The following is a 23432-nucleotide window of genomic DNA, read 5'->3' as shown; positions in this document are numbered from 1 at the left end:
CTTTCCCAGAAAAATGTTCAGGGCTGGGTTAAGAACATTTTCTCATGCAAGAAATGCAATCTGGCCTCCAGCCTACTACCCTCCCCCTTCCCCTTCCCCTGACATTAGTATCCTTTCCCTGGGGTACAGACATTCATCTCTTTGAAAAATAACCTTTTCGATTAAGCATCCATGTAACGGGCTTCAAATTTCACCCAAGTGCTCATGATTCACATAAGCCTATGCACGTTAATGCCATTTATTCAAAGCCCTCTGCTTCACATGCTTCTACTGCTCTTGGTGTGACTCACATTTCGCCAGACACGTCCTCCCGCATTCAGCACAGTGCGAGGAAACTTTTTGTGACTTTGGACGTCTGTGGATGTTCTATTCCCATGCAGCTGGACACTGGTGCGTCAGTTTCTTTACCGAACAAATCAACGTATGACTTGCTTGGCTTGGTCCCGCTTCGTCGTTCGAATTCCACGCTGACTGCATTTATTGGACAGGAAATCTCTGTGCTCGGCACGTGTAGTTTGCAAGCCACATATGATGCAACGACAAAAGCCATGTCTTTCCATGTTATCCGCTCTAATGATGCTACGAATATTTTTGGCACGGACGCATTTGAACTTTTTGGCCTTGCAATTCTCTGCATCAACAATAGTGACCATGCAGACAGTGTTGTTGCACTGTGCAATGATTTTGCTGAACTCTTTTCTGATGGCCTTGCTTGTGCCACAGACTTTGCAACGAATGCTGTAGTTAAAAACAGTGCCATGCCTATTTTCCAGTGCGCACTGTGTGATGCCGTAGCTGCTGAACTTACATATTTGCAAGACAATGGTGTCATTGCATCTGTTTCTACTTCGCCATGGGCTTCACCTATAGTGTATGTGAAGAAACCAAACAGTCGTCTCCGTATTTGTGCTGACTAAGTCTATAGTAAATCCCCATACAGTAGTAGCTACGTTTCCCTTACCGCGTCCTAAAGACATTTTTGATACGCTTGGTGTGGGAAAATTCTTTTCCGTGATTGACTTGCGGGACGCATACTTTCAGATTCCACTCGACGAAGAGTCACAGCGCTATTTTGTAATCAACACCCACCTTGGATTGTTCAAGTTTCACCACCTTCTGTTCGGTTGTGTTTCGGCTCCTGCTATTTTTCAGTCTTATTTGCAGCAGTTGTGTGCCACTGTCCCTGGTTATTACAATTATCTGAACGATACAGTTGTATCAGGTCGCACCCCTGACAAACATTTGCAGAATTTGCATACCTTATTTACTGTACTTTTGTAGGCAGGACTAAAGTAAAACAGAGACAAGTGCAAATTTTTTCAAACAGAGATTCAGTATTTAGGACATATGATTAACGGACAGGGTATCCACCCCTCGCTGTCATATCTCAGTGCAATTAGGGACTTGCCAGCACCAAGGAACGTGAAAGAACTTCAGTCCGTGTTGCAAAATTACATATTATATTCGGTTAATACCAAATGCAGTGCAGATTGCAGCACCTTTGCATCTCCTTAGGCGTAAGAATGTTTCTATTGTTTGGTCTACGGAATGTGACGCTGCTTTCCATAAGCTCAAATCTGCTTTGTTGAATGATAGCTGTTTGATTCCTTTCGATTCCTCCAAACCGGTTGTTTTGGCTGTCGATGCAGCTTCTCATGGCATTGGACCGGTTCTCTTGCATCGCATTAATTCTGTCGATCGCCCGATCGCTTTTGCGTTTAAGTTGCTCAGTTTTGCCCAGCAAAACTATTCTCAAATTGAGAAAGAAGCTTCAGCTATTGTCTATGGAGTGACAAAGTTTCATGATTTTTTGTACGGTCGCAAGTTCTATTTGGTCACCGACCATAAGCCTTTGACGTCGTCGTTTTTCCCTTCAAAACCAGTTCCAGCCCATATGGCACAAAAATTGCAACACTGGTTTTTGTTTTTGTCTAACTACAATTACAAAATTTTGTTTCAGCCTATGGCCCAGCATGGCAATGGTGATGCTTTGTCCCGTCTACCTACCAGTCCTGATGCAGTGTTTGGTTCTTCCAAATTGTCATGCATGTTTATTGATTAGCAGGATAAGGAATTAGCTGATGGTTTTCTGGTGGCTTTTCGTCGCGTTGCTTTCGCGACAGCTGCCAATGGTTCTTTGCAGATTCTTTTGCAGTATATTCGTACTCAATGGCCTCCATCTGCTACGCAGACTCGAGATCAACTTGTTTGATGTTAATTTGCGCAACATCATAACTTGTCTGTACACCACGGTGTTATCTTGTTATGAACTGACAATGATCAGTCTCGTGTGGTTGTACCTCGTTCGTTGCAGTCATAAATCCTCCGATTGCTGCATGCTGGTCATTGGAGTATAATGCAGACGAAGCAATTAGCACGTCGTCACTACACTTGGGTCAACATTGAGAAACATACTGAGAATTTGCTTGCTAATTGTCGCTCTTGCGCAGAGTATCAATCCGCTTCTGTGTGTGGCCGACTCCTACTGCACATTGACAGTGCGTCCATATTGATTTTGGGAATCCTTTCTGGGACACCCGCTGGTTGATAGTTATTGATGTGTACAGCAACTTTCCTTTCGTGGTGTCTACTACACCTGTGAGTACTGTTCAGGCTTTGACGTTTATTTTATGTATTGAGGGCCTTACTGAAGTTATTGTCTCCGACAATGGCCCCCAATTCGTGTCCTCAGAATTTAAAGCATTCTGTGCTGCTAATGGCATTCGCCATCTGACCTCTGCCTCGTTCCACCCCCAGTCGAACGGCGAGGCTGAATGCTTTGTGCATACATTTAAGTCGCAGATGAGCAAGTAGCGCACAACGCACGCTTGCGAGTGCGCACTCTGGACTTTCCTTGCTTCATATCGCTCTCAGCCGTGCAGCACCCGTTCCCCAGCGAAATTGCTACACAGCCGCGCCCATCGGTAGCTCCTGCAGCTATTGCGCCCACCACCGCATGCTCCTGCTGCTTCACCTCATTCTGGCTTGGCGCCACATGATTTGGTGTTCAATCGCATTTTCTCTGGCAGGCAGCGCTGAGAGCAGGAGCGCATTCTTCGCCATCTTGGCCGCCTCAGCCCACGACTCCACTGACAGCGCCTCCGCCACTCGCGCCTCCAACATGGGCGCACCGGCCATTGATGCTGCTGCTGGTCCGGTCACTGCTAATTATTTGTTGTCTGCAGCAATATTTACAGTTTTAGTTGTAACAGTAAAATACACATAGAAGTGATTTTCAGTTTTTACTTGAAAAGTACGTTGTTATAGACTGAAATTCAATTTGCAAATGTTTTTGACAAGAGACAACCTGTCTCATTTGTTTATGTATGTTTTTCTTAAAATAATTCTAGCATGTATCATGTATTGGGACCATCTGCATCATTTGCTGCAGCAGGAGATGTAGCTGTGCTATTGCAGCCTGGAAGTAGGTTTTGAGGAAAAATTACATAGCCTGGATAGTAAACGTACTTTGTGGCGTACAGTTCTTGTGATCGGAGTGCAGCATCAGGAACAGGCTGTGAGGAAATTGAGGATCCATAATTTCCACCATCTCCAGCTGGCCACAGTTTAAAAGGGGCATTACTATATGTAGCTGAATGTGACTAATGTAGTGGGGCTTATTCTTCAAACTGGGCCTCATTTATGACTCTCTCACTTCCCAGTGTTTTTCCAATTCACTCTCTGAGTAGTCCTGACACGGAGTGTACAAAGTTGCTGATATCATCTGAATCTCGCAGATAACAGATTTAGTGTCAAAACTATCCACAGTGCACCCCCTCCCCCCCCCCCCCCTCCCCAAAAAGAACTCGGTACGAGTGAGCAGCAGCCATCACATGGCAGGTGTGTTGGCACTCTGGTACAGCAGCAGCCAGGATGATACACCTGTAGCGGCCAGTTTGCAGACAGAGCTCCCACGCTCCGGTAGATGCCAGTTGAGGGATGTTCCATTGCGTCCCATGCTTCTGCCTGGCATCTCTGCCAGCAGACCTGTCGCGGCATCCCAAAACAGTAGGGCCATAAACCTGAGGCATCTTTTGAGAGAGGAGTCTGATGACACTCTTGCAACGGTTCTGACAATCTCCACTCAATCAAGTACATTGCTGCAGCATAGTTGTCTGCATCTCCAACACAGAGATGGTAAACATATCAATATGACATGATTGATGCAGCGTTAGGCTGGACATTCACTGACCAACAACCTGTTGTGCCACAGTTTTTTAAAGTAGTGGAGTAAAAGTAGTAGTTGATGAGAGCTCCACTCTACTGAGTGTTTTCAATGTTTTTCTTCATTCTGTTGTGAAATGTACAGTCTGGAATGCAAAGATACTTTATGAAAAACTGAAGACAGACACATGCTACAATCTGAGAGTGTTTAGTTTTTATGGGTAACTGTGAAGCTAAACAAAAGGTATTTGGTTTTTGTCATAACTATCCGCGTTTCTCATGAAGAAACTAAAACCGACAGATTACTGTTCTACCAACAACTTCGTCTTAAACCCTTTCACAGAATCCGTAGCAATCATAAATATGTTGAAGGTCACATAGTAAAATCTGCATTTTAATATGTAGAGGCCAACATCAGCATGGTACCAACCAAAAAATCAGACATATTTTTGATGATTTATTAGAAGAACTTTTAAAAAACCCTTTTAGCCATCTGCAAACTTCGAAAAAGGCATACGTGGATTTGGTGGATGGTTGACATTTTGTGTTTATGTAGACAAACCTGATAAATATGGACTAAAAATATTTATTGTTTACGATTCTGAGACTGACTGTGTTCTTGTCTTTGGAGTTACAGTGGTATGGATCACAAGATGATTCTGTAAACAACACAGCCACAATTCTTCCACAGCCTGTTTTCTAATTATTTGAAAAAGTTCATGTTATTTTCATTCTCAGATTTTTCAATTCTCCAAAAGTGTTTGATTTTCTGTGGCAAATTAAAATCAAAGTCGTAGGAATGTGCTTGCCTCATTTCAAAGAGGTCACACTATTCACATTGACAAATTTTACAGCTCTGTGACAAATTAAAAATCGAAGTTGTTAGAGCGTGCATACACAGTCATAAAGAATAGTGGAAGGAAAGTGGTTTCAAAGAAACAGAAAACACAAGTGTACACCTGAGTACAAATCACTTCCTTTGTTTGTAGTGGAAAGATGTGAGAGATGCACTTTTTCTGATCTCCAAATAAAAAATGACAAGCACAGATATTACTGTTTGTACAAATAACAATGAATGAAGTAAAAAAAAAAAAAACTGGATGCAGTTATTCTCCATAAAATATATAATAAGAGGGGACAGTAGACACCTTTTTGAACCAAATTGGTGTAGTGTTTACTCATTTGCTGGCAATATGTCCCACACAAGAACAGCTCTATCACCTGCCTTAACAATGGACCAATAGCAAGAGGGCTACATCACCTTATATGGTTTTTGACATAGCTATAATTGCCACTGAAACACACCAATTAAGCCACTATTCAGAAGTTCAGGAGAGCTTTTTCCATGCTTTGAGCAGCTAATAGCAGTGTCAGAGAACCCCGAAATGAAATAATGAGCAAATGAATAATAAGCAAATGAAGATCAATAAACTTTTACTTGTCAAAGGGTGGCAGATACACATACAAACAAAAGCCAACAGAATGAAAGTAGTAGTACAATGTAGTACTTTCAGGTTTTAACATGGAATGGGTCTCTGTACCCACCATGTCTCTGCACTTGCACACTTAACAGGCAACACAGCACCTTCCCCCACCCCTACCCTACTACCCTTCCCCCTCCAGATCCGATGCCTCCTCCTTACCTCCGCCACCCACCCCAGTAGATTGTCACTCACATCAGATGCAGTCACAGTCAGGCTCCAGCTTCTGGATACAGTGGCTGTAAGTGTGCGAGTTGTGCTTGTAAGAATGGGTACCGTATTTACTCGAATCTAAGCCACACCTGAAATTTGAGACTCGAAATTCAAGGGGAGAAACAAAGTTGGTCCATTGTAATATGAGACACAATTTAGGTCGAATGAATGACGATACAGCTACAGTAGTGTGGTTCGACTCTTAAGTTTAGCAGTTATGCTTTACCAGGTAGCCATTGCCATGCGTCAGGCGCTCCGTCCGTATTATACGGGTACCCTTCCTTTTTCACGTCCTTCATCTGGATTGAATTGATTGCTTATTTTTCTTTGATCTGATAACTGCCGTTCTCTTTGTTATAGGTGTTTACGTCACTCTAAGCTGAAAACACATTATTGTACTGTATCATGCATTGTTTGCCGCATTCTGATAATGAGTTTACAGCCTGTCGCCACTCGTGGCATGGCTTACTTTTGTACGCGCTACAGCCGCCTTTTTAAAAAAAAAAGAGAGAGAGAGAGAGAGAGAGAGAGAGAGAGAGAGAGAGAGAGAGAGGGTCAATAAGAACCAGATAATAAACTGCGTATGATAGATGATGTTCTGAACTAGAGTTTAGCGAAAATTTTTCTCTGTTTGAAAATCTTTGCACACACCTCTTTAGTACATAACATTCTGCACAGAAATTAGTCATCTTGGATTTAAAAATCTAGTCAATTGCTGTGCTTTATTTCTGACTGTATCACTGTTCGGCATAAGAATAACACGAATATGAACATGACATGATATGTACGTTCTTCCGCGTTTGCTGTTGTCTCATCTAGTTTCACAGTTTAATAGGCTGACAAGATTTAAATGAGATAGCAGCAAACACGAAACAATACATGGCAAAATGTTTATATTTGTATTATTCTTATGATGAAGAGAATACTGCATGTTATTCACAATTCATAAAAGTTACTGTTAGCAACCATATCTTCTCACAGGTAGGAAAAAATTCAGAACGTAGAGTTGGCCATATTGACAAACATCCCGAACAGTCTTGCCAGTCGGATTTTTGTAGTACATTGAAAGACTGCTACATTCGAAGATGAACAATACAGAATTTGTATTTACTTCGTTGGATAATGTATGAAAATGCAGTGGTCGAAACTCGGGGCAGAGAAAAAAGCTCGTTTTCCACCTTTTTTTAAAAAAATTTATTTACTGGCGCAGAGGTTTTGGCGCCAGTATTTATCTATGTGACTGCAAAGCATGCCTGTGTAGTGCTACATATATTTGACGGCAGAAGTTAGTTGTGGCGGCACCTACCAACATTTTTCAGAACTTCCTCTTACGTTGCACTTGATTCTAAGCCGCAGGCGGTTTTTAGATTTCAAAAATCGGGAAAAAAGTGCGGCTTAGATTTGAGTAAATACGGTAGGTAAGTTTTCTGCTTCAGATGAACAGCTTTGTCTGAAAGCTTGATATTTTACCAGTATTCTTCATTCTGCTTGTCTGCAAATAAATGCCATCTCTGTGTGGTCTGTCCTATCCATATTGTTATTAGACAAGGGGGGGGGGGGGGGGGGAGGGAGAGAGAGAGAGAGAGAGAGAGAGAGAGAGAGAGAGAGAGAGAGAATCTACTCACAAAGTGGCAGCAGGAGAACAGACGTACAACAAAAAGGTTTTACTTATGAGATCTTTTGGAGCCATTGACTCCTCCTCCTGGCAGAAGGATTGAAGGGGAAGGAAGAGGTGTGAAGGAAAAAGACTGTGGAGGTTTCGAAAACTGAGTAGAGCTCGGAAAAGACACCTAGAATCCTTGGTCAGGGGAGACTTACCAGATGGGATGAAAAGGAAAGACTGATTGTTGTGAACAGCACCGGACAAGACTGACTCTCTCTCTCTCTCTCTCTCTCTCTCTCTCTCTCTCTCTCTCTCTCTCTCTCTGTGTGTGTGTGTGTGTGTGTGTGTGTGTGTGTGTGTGTGTGGGGGGGGGGGGGGGGGGGGGGGGGCGCTGGCGGGCGTGCGTGCATGCATGCATGCGTGTCTGCGCACATGCGTGTGCGCTCCTGCCGCCGCTTTGTGAGCAGATTTTTCATCAATACAATTACATTACATTGTCAAAAATGGATTATTTTCATTGTCATACTATCCACATTGTTGGACTTTCCATTGTTCGGTTATTTAATAACAACATCCTAAAACATGGCCGTCCAAGATTTTGTCTTGGGGGCCATACATTGGCAACAGTGCCGTATTGCTCAGCCTCACTGCACATATCCCCTAACACTGTGGCGTGCTGTCTGAGTGTGAGGAGGATGGAGGAGGAGGAACTGCAAAGGCACAGCATTTAAACAGCAATGCAGTCTCACTGGGTACTACTCTGTTCTATATTTCATGTTTCCCAACAACATATATCACAAAGAAAACAGATTTTCAGTATTCTTTAATTATTTTTGGCATGCTGAAGACATAATATAATTTTTATCCAGTACAAACTGTAGCCATAAGGGTAGTCACAAACAATTTCACAGATTTTCGCACTCAAGTTGCCACGTAACAGTAACACACTTATTGCATGCCTGCAAATTAACACTAAGTACTTCTTGATGTACAGAACAATGAATCCCATCTGTCGTAAATTTTTGCTCTTTCACTGTCAATAACATCTTTAATTTCTTTCCGCACGATAATGTAAAATCATTTCATATTAAATTTGCAGTACAATTCACTTATGCAACTGCATGACAGATCTGGAGACTTTTCATCCTCTCTTCTGTTATTCCTGCTCATTTTTAAGGGTTTTTCCATGATAGACCTCTGGACTTTCTTTTTGTGCAATCACCCACTGGACCTGTGATCATCCTTCATACCACAAAAAAAAATAGTGAAGGGTGAATAGCGCTGAATGATTCTACCAAACTGAGATAGTTGTGCCAACCAAAAAATGCCACACTGCAGTAATCTTGTGCTGTACCAAGTACTTCCAGGAAGAAACAGCCAAAACCGAGACATACATGCAATCATAGAGAACTTCGTGTAGAACAGTTATTTACTTTGAAATTTTATGACTGGGCGTAGGTTAGTTAATGGTAGGCATAACCATAACACCACCAATTGTAAAATTTTGAAGTAAATGCCTGTTCTACATTATGTTCTATATAGTTGTAATTTGTTATTTATTGCATTAATGACAATGCCGGTTGGGAACAGAACTGCAGTAATACAATTTGTTGATAAACTGTGGTAAGGAAGCATACCAAATATTGTTATTTGTCTTTTGATACCTGCACCAATTGGTTCAATGTCATAGACATCAAGGTTACAAAATCTTTAGTTCAATCACTAATGAAAGGATGTTATAGATTTATAATACCTCCATAAACCCCTAAAAGAGCGCAGGTTATCATGAAAAACAACCACATATGTCATCAATGCTCCCACTATATTTTTCAATGGATTTCATTATGATATTAGCGAAGTGATGATTATATTGTGTCTCAAAAACCTCTGAACACTTACCAGCACGGGTGCACTGAGTACTGACACTCGTCCCAAGGCATCTCCAATGTACAGCTCATTTTCAGCACCCCAACACAAGGCAGTAACTTCAGTACCAACATGTTCAGATGACTTGTGCAAATGACGTGATCCAGCTACATGGTTCCGCTCAAGCATACACACTGCTCCCTTAACAGTGGCAAATGCAAACAGCTGCTCATCAGGAGAAACTGTCACATGCTGAATAGGCCCCTCCTAAGAGTAACAGAAAGTAATTTAATTACTGCTTTTTTTTTCAGGCAGGAACAAAGCTGTATCAGTACTCTGGAAAGGAAAAAAAAAGTTAATTAATGCAACAACACTGTGGAAAGTAGTAAAATTATTTAAGTGAGAGATGAAACAAAGACTGAACAGGTCTTGAAAACTTCTTCGAACTCGTGGAATGACTGAGTCCTTCAACTCTATCAGAATTTCGGTGTTGAAGGAGGTGTGCCTGGCAATATCCCATACGAAAAGAATACCAAACTAAAGCAATTGCTCATATCACAGTATTATCTTACGAGTATTTCAGTCCACTAGAACTCCACATAATCAATGGATATCATCCTGAATCATTTAACTGCTCCAGTAGAACATAGACAGAGAGCAAAAATACTTTTTCCTTTTATAAAGTGATAACACAGTGTATGATCATATTAGACTGATAACAATATTATGTGTGTTCCTTACTATCAATATACTGCCACTGAGCAGCACAAGACTTTTGGGTTTTACAGCAAGATGTGAACTACTACTTCTTTTATTAGTACTTTTATCTACTTTTGGTTACAAAATTCTTCATCCTATTTCAATGAAATGATGATCAAAAAACTGCAATCCACAAATAATGTTTCAAAATGTGTATTTCACGACCGTAGTCATTTTCTCCACTTACGTGTAACAGGAGTATGGTTATTTACTTTTGTTTTATTTGAGTCTACAATTTATTATTATATCACAGCTGCCCACTGTTGTTTTTATTCATCTGTAGATCACTTTTACAAGGATATTGGACATGGCATGGTATTACAATTTACGAATAACAAAAATAATGTAATTCATATACACAGGCATTCGTGCTACTTCACTCATTTTATCCTTTGTGCACAATACTATATCGCAAAGAAATTATTTAATAATGTAAAAAACTATTGCTATACTAGCCATTCATTTCTCACTCCCATTCACTACACACACACACACACACACACACACACACACACACACACACACACAGTTTCACTATGTAACACTACAAAATCAGCTGACGTGAGGGCCATAGCAATGATGGTTGGTTCCCACTTTGTGTGCAGAAACTTCCCATTTGCTAGCCTTAAAAACTGAGCAACCATCCCTCTATAGCGAGTGAGATGTTGAGATCAGACCAAGAATAAGGTGTTAGTTTTATGGACTGCATAGTTTTGGGAGTAAGTTTTCAGAAAAGCAAGAAAAAAAAAAGACAGTGAGAAAATGTTATGGAAATGACATGTGTTTTATTATCGTTAAAGCATTGCATTTCTTACCAAACACATACTCTGTTATTAAAAGTAACATTCACTGAACAGAATATATTCCTCAATAGGTACTTTTAAGTGTCTTTTTAAATAAGTTTGTTTTGTAATCTCTTAAATTTCCTTGGGAAATTTATTTTACAGTTACCAAAAAAAGAAAAAGCTGGTTTCTGTTCTATGTTTATTGATTCTTTATAAATGTGAGACAGAGCTGTTTGTGCAGTAACTATCAATGTTATTCTTGATGTATACAACAGATCAGTGAACTTACTCACATGGTGTAGTTAAAATTCCCAATGAGATTGACTGCTATTTTTAGTTATTATTCTTATGAACTACTTCTGTAGTCTGAAATCTGTGTTCAAGTTTCGTGCTTTTGTTCCCCAGAAAAGAATTCCATAGTGAATAGACACGGACTGCAGGCCTTCTGTCTAGGAGGCACCATAGGGAGGGGTCCAAAGAGGGGGACCTATCACTGGCTGATGCCGAAGAAGGGGGACACTTCCCTGGTTGGGTAGGGCTAGCAGCATCCAGAGGGGGGGGGGCATGGGAACCACAGAGGAGAAGGAAAGGAGAGATAGGGGGACTGGGATAAGGACGGGGGAGGAATAGCAAAGGATGTAACAGAGGCAAAGTTAGATGTTATATACACATAGTGAAGAGGGTTATATTTCAGGTGAGCCACAGTGTACTGTAAACAATGAAGGGACTTCAATCTGCCAAGTGTGGAAAGATGTACTTGTGAGAACAATGTACATGGGCAGTGGAACACAGGAGAATCGTGGAGATTAACATGTTTGTCCAAGTGAATGTGAGGATTTTCAGGTGTCCGATAGATGCAGCTTTGGCAGTTTACAGTACCATTTTGTTTGAATTGTCCCTCATCAGACCAGATAACCATGCAAAAATGTTCATCCTCACAAAGCACGCCTTCAAACCACTTTAAAGTACTCCATCGTCCAATCCGGTTCATCCTCATTCATAGCATGGAATTTGCACTTTCCACTTTGCAGTCTTCAGATTTTTGTTTTATGCTTTATCAGTTTACCCTGCTTTCATGTGCACAGTGCTTCGTGGATTTCTGAGCCAATCTAGTAAAACACGTATTCCTATATGACATCTGCTTCTTTTGGTCTGCAATCCAGGATGCAACCACAGAAATAAACACACATGTAATAAAAAATGAAATATTTGTGAGATGCATCATTGTAAACAAATTGCAGTAATTTAAACAGTCTTACTGTTAGTTCCTGCCTAACCAAAACCTCAAAACCAACAGAGTCACAATAAAAAACTAAATTTTGTAAGAAGCAGTATAGCAACTATTTCAATGCAGCAGCTCTGGAAGCTGGATTTGTTGATGTTTTTGGTAAGCCAGACCTTTCCTCATACACAACCTGAAGAGTATCATCAGTTTCAAATTTATCCCGAATATGATAAATTATTGTACATGTTGGTGGCCTAGATCTGCACACATCATGTCATTGCCGTTGTACCTGCATCATGTTTTCATACTTCCAGTACCACTTCAATATGGGTTTGCATTGCTCAAATGAAAATATTACTTAAATCATTGCTGCACTGCCAACTGCTGGAAAATGCATGCTAATTTCTGTTGAGAAAACAATGGACTACTCTACCGTGTAAAATTGCAATGGTATGTCATTTTGGTCCAAAGATATTATATATCAAAAAGAATGTATATTTTTCTGGACCCCTCTGCCGTGTATTTCTCTTACACATTGTGCAGGTTGTTTTGTGGTGAAATGACAAATTTCTGTTTTTGCAAGTTTAATTTCAGTTATTTTTTACCCATGCCTCTACCTTCCCAAGTGTTTGCTCGAGACAGTGGATTAACTCTTCATTAGCTTCACAATGCTCTACTGGTGTTAAGTTATCTGCATACAGGATGGTACCAAGCTAAACATGCATGACTATCCCATACACTGGGTGGTCCTAAACTATATGTCAAAAATGTAAAGGCAGGTACAAGGAACCTAAATAAGCAGATTTCGAACACAAATAAAGTGTGCGGTAATGATACATTACAGTGATAGCTTGTACAGTGGTATGAATCACAGGAAACCGAAAAGACATGTAAAGACAAATCACATCAGAAATTTATTAATAGTTTTCGAAAGGTGCTCGAAACAGTGGCAACCAACAGCAATACACATTTCAAAGTGACGGCGCATGGATCGGCATACATTAGGAAAGATGTCAGGCATTTTGATCACATGACCAGCAACAACAGACACGCAGGCAACTAGCTCTTTTTCAGATGAGACAGGACTCTTGTACACCAGGCTTTTCAAATGACCCTGCAAGAAATAATCTACACAGGTCAAACTAGGAGAACACAGTGACCAGGGAAATGGACCACCCCATCATATCCACAGCTGGTCATAGACAGCATCCAGCTGATTCCTGATGTTTCGACTGAAGTGAACTGGGGCCCCATCATGCTGGAACCAAATTCATCTGCAGATGGCTAGAAGAACATCACACACAAGTTCTGATAAGACCTCCTTAGGAAGATGATGTACGTGTGGCCAGTTAAATGACAGAATGTACAGTCCTATTAAGTTATTGTGCACTATGCCTGCCCAAATATTAATGGAAAATTTTTCTTGGTAGGCATGTGCTGTTGTGACATGCGGGTTACCATGCGCTCACAGGCGAGAATTAGGGATGCTCAAAATACGCAGCTGTGTAAAGGTAGCCTCATTAGTAAATAAAAGATCTGTAGTGAAGGTTTCATTGGCTGTAGTTCACTGTAGGTACCAATGAGCCAGGTGGAGACATGGAAAATAATCATCACGGAGCACTGCTTGTACTCTCTGTAAATGATACAGATACATTCCACCTTCATGTAAAATCCTCAAAATACTTCGATGGCTAATACCCAGCACACGTCCTACAGCTCCCAAGCTTGTCGAAGGATTATCCTCTACTCTGTTTAGTATTATTTCTTCCATTACAGGAGTTTTGCAATATCTTAGAACACCAGTTCCACACCTGGAAACATCAAATGAGCTACTTGTGCGTAACTCTCTACGAAGACGCTCGAATGTTGGCCGATCCAGCCGATTCCTATCTGAGAATCACTCCCTGTACATCCATTTTCTTGTGCAGCCCCATATACAAAATCTATGTCGGCCAGCTCTGCATTGGGGAAACGAAATAATGAAACACTGGTCATCAGTGTGCTCTAATTCTAACAGCTCAAGGTGGCATTAACACACACACACACACACACACACACACACACACACACACACACACACACCGCCCCCAGTGTAAAACCTGTCCTATGCACCCTCCCACCACCACCAACTCCAGTCCTGTAGCCCGGAAGGTGTACACGATCAAAGGGAGAGCCACGTGTGAAAGCACCCACGTGATTTACCAACTGACCTGCCTGCACTGTGACGCTTTCTATGTGGGAATGACCAGCAACAAACTGTCCATTCGCAGAATGGACACAGGCAGACAGTGTTTGTTGGTAATGAGGATCACCCTGTGGCTAAACATGCCTTGGTGCACGGCCAGCACATCTTGGCACAGTGTTACACCGTCCGAGTTATCTGGATACTTCCCACCAGCACCAACCTATCCGAACTCCGGAGATGGGAACTCGCCCTTCAGTATATCCTCTCTTCTCGATATCCGCCAGGCCTCAACCTCTGCTAATTTCAAGTTGCTGCCACTCACACCTCACCTGTCTTTCAACAACTTCTTTGCCTCTGTACTTCCGCCTCGACTGACATCTCTGCCCTTACTCTTTGCCTTTAAATATGTCTGCTTGTATCTGTGTATGTGCGGATGGATATGTGTGTGTGTGCACGCGAGTGTACACCTGTCCTTTTTTCCCCCCTAAGGGAAGTCTTTCCGCTCCCGGGATTGGAATGACTCCTTACCCTCTCCCTTAAAACCCACATCCTTTCGTCTTTCCCTCTCCTTCCTGAAGAAGCAACCAGCGGTTGCGAAAGCTAGTAATTCTGTGTGTGTGTGTTTTGTTCTTGTGCCTGTCTGCCGGCGTTTTCCCGCTTGGTAAGTCTTGGAATCTTTGTTTTTAATATATTTTTCCCATGTGGAAGTTTCTTGCAAAGATTCCAAGACTTACCAAGCAGGAAAGGGCCGGCAGACAGGCACAATGAACAAAACACACACACAGAATTACTAGCTTTCGCAACCGATGGTTGCTTCTTCAGGAAAGAGAGGGAAAGACGAAAGGATGTGGGTTTTAAGGGAGAGGGTAAGGAGTCATTCCAATCCCGGAAGCGGAAAGACTTCCCTTAGGGGGAAAAAAAGGACAGGTGTACACGCACACACACACACGCACACACGCACACACACACACACACACACTCACACACACACACACACAGACACAAGCAGACATATTTAAAGGCAAAGAGTAAGGGCAGAGATATCAGTCGTTCTTGAAAAACCTTAATCCTACTCCCAACATCACCACAGCCGAAGCCCAGGCTATCCGTGATCTGAAAGCTGACCGATCCATCATCATTCTTCCGGCTGACAAGGGTTCCACGACCGTGGTACTTGATCGTCGGGAGTATGTGGCTGAGGGACTGCGTCAGCTTTCAGACAACTCTACATACAAAGTTTGCCAAGGTAATCCCATTCCTGATGTGCAGGCGGAGCTTCAAGGAATCCTCAGAACCTTAGGCCCCCTACAAAACCTTTCACCTGACTCCATCAAACTCCTGACCCCACCGACACATCACACTCCTACCTTCTATTTACTACCTAAAATTCACAAACCCAAACATCCTGGCCGCCCCATTGTAGCTGGTTACCAAGCCCCTACAGAATGTATCTCTGCCTACGTAGATCAACACCTTCAACCCATTACATGCAGTCTCCCATCCTTCATCAAAGACACCAACCACTTTCTCGAACGCCTGGAATCCGTACCCAGTCTGTTACCCCCGGAAACCATCCTTGTAACCATTGATGCCACTTCCCTATACACGAATATCCCGCACGTCCAGGGCCTCGCTGCAATGGAGCACATCCTTTCACGCCGATCACCTGCCACCCTACCTAAAACCTCTTTCCTCGTCACCTTAGCCAGCTTCATCCTGACCCACAACTTCTTCACTTTTGAAGGACAGACATACCAACAATTAAAGGGAACAGCCATGGGTACCAGGATGGCCCCCTCGTATGCCAACCTATTTATGGGTCGCTTAGAGGAATCCTTCTTGGTTACCCAAGCCTGCCAACCCAAAGTTTGGTACAAATTTATTGATGACATCTTCATGATCTGGACTCACAGTGAAGAAAAACTCCAGAATTTCCTCTCCAACCTCAACTCCTTTGGTTCCATCAGATTCACCTGGTCCTACTCCAAATCCCATGCCACTTTCCTAGACGTTGACCTCCATCTGTCCAATGGCCAGCTTCACACATCCGTCCACATCAAACCCACCAACAAGCAACAGTACCTCCATTATGACAGCTGCCACCCATTCCATATCAAACGGTCCCTTCCCTACAGCCTAGGCCTTCGTGGCAAACGAATCTGCTCCAGTCCTGAATCCCTCGACCATTACACCAACAACCTGAAAACAGCTTTCGCATCCCGCAACTACCCTCCCAACCTGGTACAGAAGCAGATAACCAGAGCCACTTCCTCATCCCCTCAAACCCAGAAACTCTCACAGAAGAACCCCAAAAGTGCCCCACTTGTGACAGAATACTTCCCGGGACTGGATCAGACCTTGAATGTGGCTCTCCAGCAGGGATACGACTTCCTAAAATCCTGCCCCGAAATGAGATCCATCCTTCATGAAATCCTCCCCACTCCACCAAGAGTGTCTTTCCGCCGACCACCTAACCTTCGTAACCTCCTGGTTCATCCCTATGAAATCCCCAAACCACCTTCCCTACCCTCTGGCTCCTACCCTTGCAACCGCCCCCCCCGTGTAAAACCTGTCCTATGCACCCTCCCACCACCACCTACTCCAGTCCTGTAACCCGGAAGGTATACACAATCAAAGGCAGAGCCACGTGTGAAAGCACCCACGTGATTTACCAACTGACCTGCCTGCACTGTGACGCTTTCTATGTGGGAATGACCAGCAACAAACTGTCCATTCGCATAAATGGACACAGGCAGACAGTGTTTGTTGGTAATGAGGATCACCCTGTGGCTAAACATGCCTTGGTGCACGGCCAGCACATCTTGGCACAGTGTTACGCCGTCCGAGTTATCTGGATACTTCCCACCAACACCAACCTATCCGAACTCTGGAGATGTGAACTCGCCCTTCAGTATATCCTCTCTTCTCGATATCCGCCAGGCCTCAACCTCCGCTAATTTCAAGTTGCTGCTGCTCATACCTCACCTGTCTTTCAACAACTTCTTTGCCTCTGTACTTCCGCCTCGACTGATATTTCTGCCCTTACTCTTTGCCTTTAAATATGTCTGCTTGTGTCTGTGTATGTGCGGATGGATGTGTGTGTGTGTGTGTGTGTGTGTGTGTGTGTGTGTGTGTGTGTGTGTGTGTGTGTGTGTGTGTGTGCGCGCGAGTGTACACCTGTCCTTTTTTTCCCCCTAAGGGAAGTCTTTCCGCTCCCGGGATTGGAATGACTCCTTACCCTCTCCCTTAAAACCCACATCCTTTCGTCTTTCCCTCTCTTTCCTGAAGAAGCAACCATCGGTTGCGAAAGCTAGTAATTCTGTGTGTGTGTTTGTGTGTTTTGTTCATTGTGCCTGTCTGCCGGCGCTTTCCTGCTTGGTAAGTCTTGGAATCTTTGTTTTTAATATATTTTTCCCATGTGGAATATATATATATATATATATGCTTATTTTGGTCTGCAATCCAGGATGCAACCATAGAAATAAACACACATGTAATAATAAAAGAAATATTTGTGAGATGCATCATTGTAAACAAATTGCAGCAATTTAAACAGTCTTACTGTTAGTTCCTGCCTAACCAAAACCTCAAAACCAACAGATTCACAATAAAAAACTAAATTTTGAAAGAAGCAGTATAGCAACTATTTCAGTTTTTAATAAGAATCTTTCACAAATGCAAAGAGGGTGGTGGTGGGGGGGGAGAAGAAAGTCTGCATGAGAACGCAAACTATCTACATACCTAATGCAACTTCATAATATGACATTTCTAACCATGTGGCTACACGGAACACATGACAATAAGCATTTCAGATATTGTTTTACTAGCTCATCATGGCAGTAATAGCCATTACTACAAATCATACCACAGATGTTGAGTTTGTGATGGATCTTCAATGAGCTGTTCCCTTTAACTAGAATGGTGCCATAACACACAGTTTCAAATATGGAAATTAGCATTTACTCAGTGCCCATTTTGATTTGTTTAAACAAATGAAGAAAGTACATACATAAATTTACAAAAGCAGAAATATTACTTCAGGATAAAATCATCACTAAACTCCATAACAATGTAACTTATGCTCATGAAAATATTTCACAGAATGTAGAATGTGTATTCGATTGTGATATTATCAGGATTCTTAAATAATGTTTTCTCTTTGGATTTCAATGAATTGTTTTGGACTGTAATCTTTGACCACAGATGTTAGAAGACTGATGTTATCAGGTTTCTTAAATGTTTTTTTCTCTTTGGATTTCAATCAATTACAGTTCTTTTGGTGATTTTGATTGTTTCTAGCTTTTGAAGGTTTGCTTTTAGGATACTGACTGGTCTTTGCTAGTTAAATTTGAGTGGTTCACAGTTTCTTTGGTGATTTCATTGGTTTGTGCAATCTGTATAGTTTTTTTTCTGGATAGATTTGTTGTTTCCTGCATTCATTTACTTGGTATTTGTAGGATCTCAACAGTTTGTTTCTCCATTACGTTTATAATTTATTTCGTTCCTTTACTTGGCATTTGTTTTGTTGTCTACCAGATAAATTATTTGCTTAGCAGCATCTATCGCATCTCCAAGTTTTGCTTCAGCTGTAGATACGGCAATCATTACCTATCTTGAGTGAGCCAGGAGATAGCACATCTGCATGTACAATAAAGCCACCAGATATCGACCAGTTTTGTTGCACCCCCCACTGGCCACATCAGCATAACAGTCTGGTGCCCCACTGCTAAAACTGAGCAGTAGATTATGGCTAGGTCACATATATCAGCTAAATACCAAAATATTAATTTTAATCTCACTACATCATCTGCTGGTGCAGAGTGAGTGAAGTGTTTGATACATTTAAGCCAAATCGAGACCCATTCCAAGCAGCAGAAAAATCAGTACTCCAACTGGTTGTTCATAGGTGATGTATCTGGCTTCTTTACAATAGATGTTGAAAGAAGTTTGCACTCCTGAAAACTTAACTGCTCCAAAATCTTCCTTGCATAAGTTTGCTGACTTATCTAGACTGCACCATCATCAAATCATTAAATCTTGAGTCTGAGGATGCACAGTGCTGGTTTCATCATGATCTTGAATTTAATTTTCAACTCTTCAATGAACTCCTGGCTTCCTGCCACTCACTCACCATAACTAACCCACCATCTACATAACGAGTGAATAACAGTTTGTCACCTTCTCTGATGTATAAGAAGAAATCTGCATCACTTGCCTTGAAGCCTGCTGACAAGAGAAATCCTCAAATGCATTTATTCTCTAGCATCTCAGTACTTGCTTAAGTCCATACGAACTTCACCTAGATTTGCGAACTCATTCTGTACCATCACTGTATCCTTCCAGTTGTTGCAAATAGATTACATCTAAATCCTCGTATAAGAAAGCAGTAGATATGTATCAAATGCATCATCTCAGCTGCACCAACACTTAATGTGAAACAAACTACACTCACTTTTTTTTACTGCAGTCTACACCACAGTGCTATTAAACCCTTTGATGACAAGTCTTGCTTTACATAATTTGAAGTCATGGCAACAATTTATTGTCTCAAAAATTGTACGAAACTTTTAAAAGTCTGGATTATGCAAATGGAAGGTTAACTCATTTGTAAACACTACATATAGGGACACACACACACACACACACACACACACACACACACACACACACACACACAGCACGAGAAAAAGAAACGTGAAAACAAGGTTGTTGTCGCAACCCTGTTTTACTGTCAGTTGCAACAGTGCATAACAGTACATCACAACCTACACGCATTTCATTTCATGGCATCACCAGGAGTCTCCCCAAGAATCGACAATAATGTAACATTACACTAGATGGCAGTCTTTTTCCAGGAGAATGAAATGTGAAGAGAGGCCACACTGTGAGTTGCGCAGCCATTCCGGATGAATGTCACCCAACTTTAACAGCACTCTTAAGTAAAGACTGTAGATCAGCACGGGAGAAATGCATGACAATGCTTATGGAAGCGGCGGGGAATGTTGCTCTACCGCACCAAATAGCAGCTCAGTGGGTAGATGCATTCAGGTATGGCAGAGCTGCGACAGCAGACACGCAACAATGTGGGCGGCCTGTCAGTGTGCATACAGACTGTGCTCATAGCCAGATTGGCCATTGCCTGGAGAACAACAGAATGGACACTGTAAGAATTACAGTACCATAATGGTACTGAGGTTGTTGGTTAGTGCTTCAGGATGCAAAAATACTAATATCATAAGCACCTATATCACAACGTAGGAAAAAAAAAAGTATTAAATAAAAACACGAGATGAAAAAGGCAAAACCCAATCAAGCAACTTTAAAAGAGGAGCAACTAAGGACAAGGACAGCCCTAGGGAAAATTTCTCAAAACATTGTTGAGATGGCAGAGGTCCCCACGAAGCGGAGGGAATCAAACATGGCGCACCATCAAGGGTTGAGAGAAGTAAGCATAGAGTGAGGCAGGGTCGGCACTTAATAAATGATGGTGACTAAAAGACAGTGTCCTATAAGCAGGTAGGCTAGCATTATCTCCTCGTGATGTGAGGACCGAAAGTCGACAATGCTACGGGAAGACGTTTACGTCCCAGAGTTTGTTCCCCTGGAGAGAAGACCACTGTGCACTCCAAGGTCATACTATATGAAGACACACGGTGACACAAAGATCCTCCGAGGGAATGGAATGACTAGCAGCCCGAGGGAGAAGAGCTACAGCCCTTGCAGCAACATCAGCAGCCTCGATCCCTGGCACACCGACATGACCAGTGACCCATAGGAACACCACATTAACTCCCCCCACAGTAAGCGTGAGAAAGCATTCTTGGATCCGTTGTACTAAAGGGTGGACTGACTAAAGTGCACCATGGCTCTGAACAGCACAGAGTATATTAGCAGATGACGCAATTTGGAATCCCGTGTCAGCAAATATATTGGGTGGTATGATAAAAGGGTGTAGAGCTCTGCGGTAAAAATCAAGCACTGGTCAAGAAGCAGATATTGAAAGGGGTCATCGCCAAGTAAAAAGGCACACCCAACACCATGGTCAGTCTTGGAACCTTCGGTGTAGACGAAGACACTGTCCCCAAGCCATGTGTCAAGAGCGAGAAACTTGCTGCAATACACCAGGCCGGACGTAATGTCCTTAGGAAGTGAATAGAGTCCGAAATGAGCACATACCTCAACACGAAGTGAGTGCGGTGAAGGGCTTGCACCTATGGGGAATGTGGCAGAAAGCATAAAGCAAAGCTTTTGAAGCAGAGAGGTGATGGGCACAGCCCACACTGGTGGTCAAGGGAATCATCAAAAAATGGAGCATAGGATGGATGACTTAGCACAGAAGACAGATGACTTGTGTAACAACTGAGGAGAACATCCCACTGGTAAGACAACAGTAAGTAAGAGTGTAAGAAAGAGCGTAAAGAGTCCCAATGGGACTAGTATAGAAGGCACCAGTGGATAAATACATCCTGCAATGGTGGACGGTGTTAAGGCAATGTAAGATAGACGAACGTGCAGATGAATATACAGCACATCAATAATCCATTTTCAAATGGGCAAGGGACCGGTATAAATGGAAGAGGATGGTCCAATCCACTCCCCACGAGGCACTGCATAAAACATGTCGAATATTGAGGAAGCAACCACAACAAGCTGTCAGATACGAGACATGGGAGGACCAAAAGAGTTTCCTATCAAACACAAGTCCCAATAATTTTGGTGGGTCAATGAATGGAAAATAAAAATGAGCCGAGACATAGGAATGTGGGAAGAAACTCCTGGTGCTGCCATATGTTCATACAAACAGTCCTGTCAGCGGAAAAGCAGAAGCCATTGTTGATGCTCCATAAGTAAACATGATCAAGAAATCACTGAACATGCAGCTTAGGTCAGACAGGTTCATTGAGAGCTGCACCAAATTGTGAAGTCATCAACAAAAAGAGAGCCTGAGATACCTGGCAGGAAACAATCCATAACGGGGTTAATGGTAATGGCAAATAATATGACACTGAGCACAGAACCCTGGCAGACACCACTGGTGAGGGACACTGGGCATTAACTGGAAGGAACGTGTTTGTCCTCACCAGGCTTAGGTATGGGAATGACAATGGTGTTACACTAGCAACTGGAAAATCTGACATCTGTCCAAACACGGTTACTATATGCATGGAGGACAAAGCATATGAGCCCTCAGGACATAAATATTGCAACATCAGAATGTGAATGCAGTTTGGTCTTGGAAAGTATGACGGACTAAGAGAGCTCAAGTTTAAGCTCCCTCATAGTAAAGACAGTATAGTAACATTCACGATTCTGGGAGGAGAAAGATATCTTCCACCACCTGTTTTAGAGGGAGGAAGGCAGAATGGTAATGGGTGGGACTATAAACGTCTGCAAAATATCAACCCAAGGTATTGGATAGATCAAGAGGGTCCACAATGACATTGTTCGTTATGGTTGGACCAGGAACCAAGGTTCCTGAAAGGTGATGGAGATTATCTCAAATGACGGAAGAGATAGAGAGACTAAAACTGGTAATAGAGCTTTGAAAAGGAAGTCAACTAACTTTTTTGCTATCTCTGAAAATGCAGCAACACTGTGCACATAGCTGTTTATAACACATACAGTTTACAATCGTGGAATGTAATTTAAAAACGCAAACTCTGCTCCATACGTGGATTGCGTAGCAGCATGCTTCAGTCTGCCAAGGTATGGCGAGGAAGAGGTGCAAGGTATGGAACATTCCACATCAGTAAGGATAGCATTTAGGTTATTCCCCATCAAAGGGACCACTATTAAAGGGGGTTCCCACTTGACCATCTCCAAATCAAATGAAATTTGGTGTGAAGGTTCTACATGGACTTTGATGGTTATATACCAAATTTCAGTCCAGCATCTTCTGTGGTTGAATTTTTAGGGGCTTTTAAAGAGAGGTTACTCATGTTCACATCACATACGGAGGTGCAAATGTGCCAAGTTTGCTAGGCTTTTTTAAAAAGTTCTAGCAGACATTTGGTAATTTGGTTTAATAAACATCAGATAATATTTTATGCTGAACCACATCACAGCAAAAGTTAGGGATTTAGCCACACCTAAATATAGATAACCGCATGTAAGCAGCTAAAAAAAATCTTCACACTATTCTGAGAGCCTA

General features: G+C 42.2%; 1 protein-coding gene across 3 annotated transcripts in view; it reads right to left on the bottom strand.

Moving 5' to 3' along the window:
• The window catches only part of LOC126282272 (Hermansky-Pudlak syndrome 5 protein homolog), an 83357-nt gene that overhangs the window by 36492 nt on the left and 23433 nt on the right, over window positions 1-23432 (bottom strand). For all 3 annotated transcript variants that reach the window (XM_049981883.1, XM_049981884.1, XM_049981885.1), the window contains one exon: window positions 9361-9594. In XM_049981883.1, the coding sequence (XP_049837840.1) occupies window positions 9361-9594 (234 nt within the window). The remainder of the gene's footprint in view (window positions 1-9360; window positions 9595-23432) is intronic.

The sequence above is a fragment of the Schistocerca gregaria genome, chromosome 7 (genome assembly GCF_023897955.1).
Source record: "Schistocerca gregaria isolate iqSchGreg1 chromosome 7, iqSchGreg1.2, whole genome shotgun sequence".
Taxonomy (NCBI): Eukaryota; Metazoa; Arthropoda; class Insecta; order Orthoptera; family Acrididae; genus Schistocerca; species Schistocerca gregaria.
The sequence above is the reverse complement of the archived record's forward strand: the minus strand, read 5'-3'. Positions and strand labels throughout refer to the sequence as shown.